General features: G+C 36.2%; 1 protein-coding gene across 1 annotated transcript in view; it reads right to left on the bottom strand.

Moving 5' to 3' along the window:
- Positions 712-2,840, bottom strand: part of HABP4 (hyaluronan binding protein 4) — a 24,849-nt gene continuing 22,720 nt past the window's right edge. Inside the window, 1 exon segment of the mRNA XM_021381502.1 lies at positions 712-1,484. Coding sequence (XP_021237177.1) covers positions 1,428-1,484 — 57 coding nt within the window. The 3' untranslated portion in view covers positions 712-1,427.

Genomic DNA, 2,840 nt, shown 5'->3' with positions numbered 1-2,840 from the left:
TAACAGCTATTGGAATTGCAACATTCAAGTGTCCTTATGCTACAGTTCAACATGGCATAGAGTATCACAATGCAATGCTCCAAAACAATAGGGAACAACTGTCAAAGACTTTAACAATAGGGAAAGAGAAGCCATCTGTGTAAGGATATAAGAGCAGAAAAGAAATTATGAGAGACATCAAGTCTCTCATCAAGAATAATTTATGTTTCACAAACATCAAATAGTCAAATGTACATCAAATGTACTTCTTGGCAGAACCATTCAAAAACATACTAGAAGAATAGTCACAGTTAAGGAGTAAGTTGTAATAGCTTTCAAGTTGTAGTTGAGGGTATATGGCTCAGGTTCAGAAATATGAAGACTACAAGGAAAGGACAATCTCATCCTCAATGCCACACAAACTATTTGTTAAGGCAAGAAACATAGCTTGTCAGAGAAGGGTCAGAGTGGGTATTAGGAAAAGATTGTTCAGGAGAGCATGGTCAGGCACTGGAACAGGCTCCCAACATCATGGGCACAAGCTGATTGAGTTCAGAAGGTGTTTGGACACTGCCCTCAGACACAGGGTTTGAATTCTGAGTGGTCCTGCGTGGAGCCAGGAGTTGAACTCAGTGATCACTGCAGATTGCTTCCAACTTGAGATATTTACTATTTTAGTTTGTAGTTTCTCTTATTGTAAACAAAAAGCGTCTTTAATGATTTGGTTCAGTCTTTTAGTTCAAAATTATTTTATTTCACCATCAACATCTTGAAAGTAGTTGCAAATAGCAGTTTCTCACTGAACAAACACTTGTTAAAGTCACCTATTAGAAGCATCTAAGCTGCTGTCTTAAAATCATTTATGTTTAGGGAGATTTCAGGTGTGTAAGATCTGCTCTTTGTTGCCAAATAGCAGAGGCTTAAGTCTCTAACTTGTGAAAATAATACCTCAAATCCAAACCAATAAGCACTGTGCTTTATTTGCCAAACTCTCAAGAACTGCAATTTGTCAATGTGTAAAATACACTTCAACCAAAGAAACAAAGTAGCTTTGAAATCTCAAAATGAAACAGACTCCTGATTCCAAACCACGTCATACAAGTTTCACGGAGCTGCCAGTAAGAACTTGACATAGTGTCTACATATACATTTTTAAGCACTGTACTCTTGATCTTCATTCAAAGCCTTGGAGTTGAGTACTGCAAGCCTTCATACAGCTTTCACTAATGAAGGCAGACACTAGGCCCTATAACAAAATTCCAGACCCCTGTTATCTCCAGAACTCACTTCCATTAACAGGCTCAAACACTTTACACACAACTAAACCCCCCCCACCAACCAGAACAGCTTTTCCAGCATACTTATTTTTTTCCCCACATCAGCACAGAACTGGTTTCTTTACAGCCACAAACAAAGCTACATTGATAACACCATTCATGATAGTTCCTTCAAGTTAAAGCAGGAAAATCCTCAGGATCATCTGGATTTGGAGCAACAATTTGCACCTATAGAGTGAGAAAGGAAGCTTCATAAAAATGAATAGATTTTAAAGCATCTGAAAGCAATATATAGGTATGTATTTACCCTGAAAAAAATCTATTCTTTTATTCAAAGTAAATGCTTCATAACCATCTCTATCACAGAAATACTAATTCTATCTCAGGAATTATGACTACTATAATTGATACAACATGAATATTTTTGTAATGTGTCTGAGTCAGACACATTTTATAGTATTACGGTGGGATGGGGAAAGGAATAATAACAATCTCATCTATAACTTTTTTGAGAAGCAACATTATTAGGTCAGTATTTGCTTTTTTTTTTTTTTAACATTCTAAGGCTACTGAATGTGTCTGTAGTTTCTGACACAGAGCCTTTTTCATTCAGGTGAAGCAAACACATCAAATGTTTTCCATACCATTCTGTAAGTTCCCTACTGTAACTGTTTTACTGTTTTAAGTATAAATAAATGCACCTTTGGTGATTACGAAGATTAAAGGTGTGATTTTTAGGTAAGCAGGTTTTTCCTTTTTTATGAAGAAAAAGTCAGTGGAAGTTTTTTAGATAGTTACTTTAGAAAATGAATAAATTCGGGCTAAATTAAAGATGTTGTTATAATTAGAGTTTATTTGCACATCTGAAGTGGTACCATTCACATACTGGGATGCCCACTATTTAGAGAGAGACTAAAGCTCTGGCAGTTTTAAAAAACAGTGTCTGTAAAGTCAGTATCAGCTCCCCTCACGGAGTCGGTGTACGGATGTACAGTTTAACTGCATAGTTAGTGCTGACAAAAAAATAAATGGAAGCATGCAAAATTTATCTTTTAACTTATTGTATGAAATATTTACACTCTATTTGAGCCATAAAGAACCTAGCCTTGATGAAACTTTTCTATAAAGACACAGCCTTATCTCTTTTCCAAAGATGACTTGTCAGTCATTCAATGAAGTATAAAGATATTGTATTAAGCCCATTTCTAACAAAGGATAGTGAATATATTCAGTCTAATTATGTTATCACATTTACTGAGTGATTTTATGACAACTACTTGTGTTTAAAATTCTAGAGCATTTTAAACTCTGTAGACTATCTGAAAGTGTTTAAGTTCATTTATTTTTATGACAAATAAAAGTAGGTAGTGCTAAGCAGAGCATAAGTTTAGTTCAGCTTCAGTTATGTCAACGGTTTACGGGCGTTAGGCCCGATTCCGTGACAAAGGGGACGGGGGACCCAAGGGCCCACGTCCCGGGAAAAGGGGAAAGGGGAAAAGGGTAGGGAGATGGCCCTGAGAGCAAAGAACAGCGGCAACAATCTGAGGAGAAACAAACTAATTTACTAAATAAAATATCGGAATG

This window comes from Numida meleagris, chromosome Z (assembly GCF_002078875.1).
Source record: "Numida meleagris isolate 19003 breed g44 Domestic line chromosome Z, NumMel1.0, whole genome shotgun sequence".
In the NCBI taxonomy this organism is placed as follows: domain Eukaryota; kingdom Metazoa; phylum Chordata; class Aves; order Galliformes; family Numididae; genus Numida; species Numida meleagris.
This window is presented reverse-complemented; position numbering and strand designations above follow the sequence as displayed.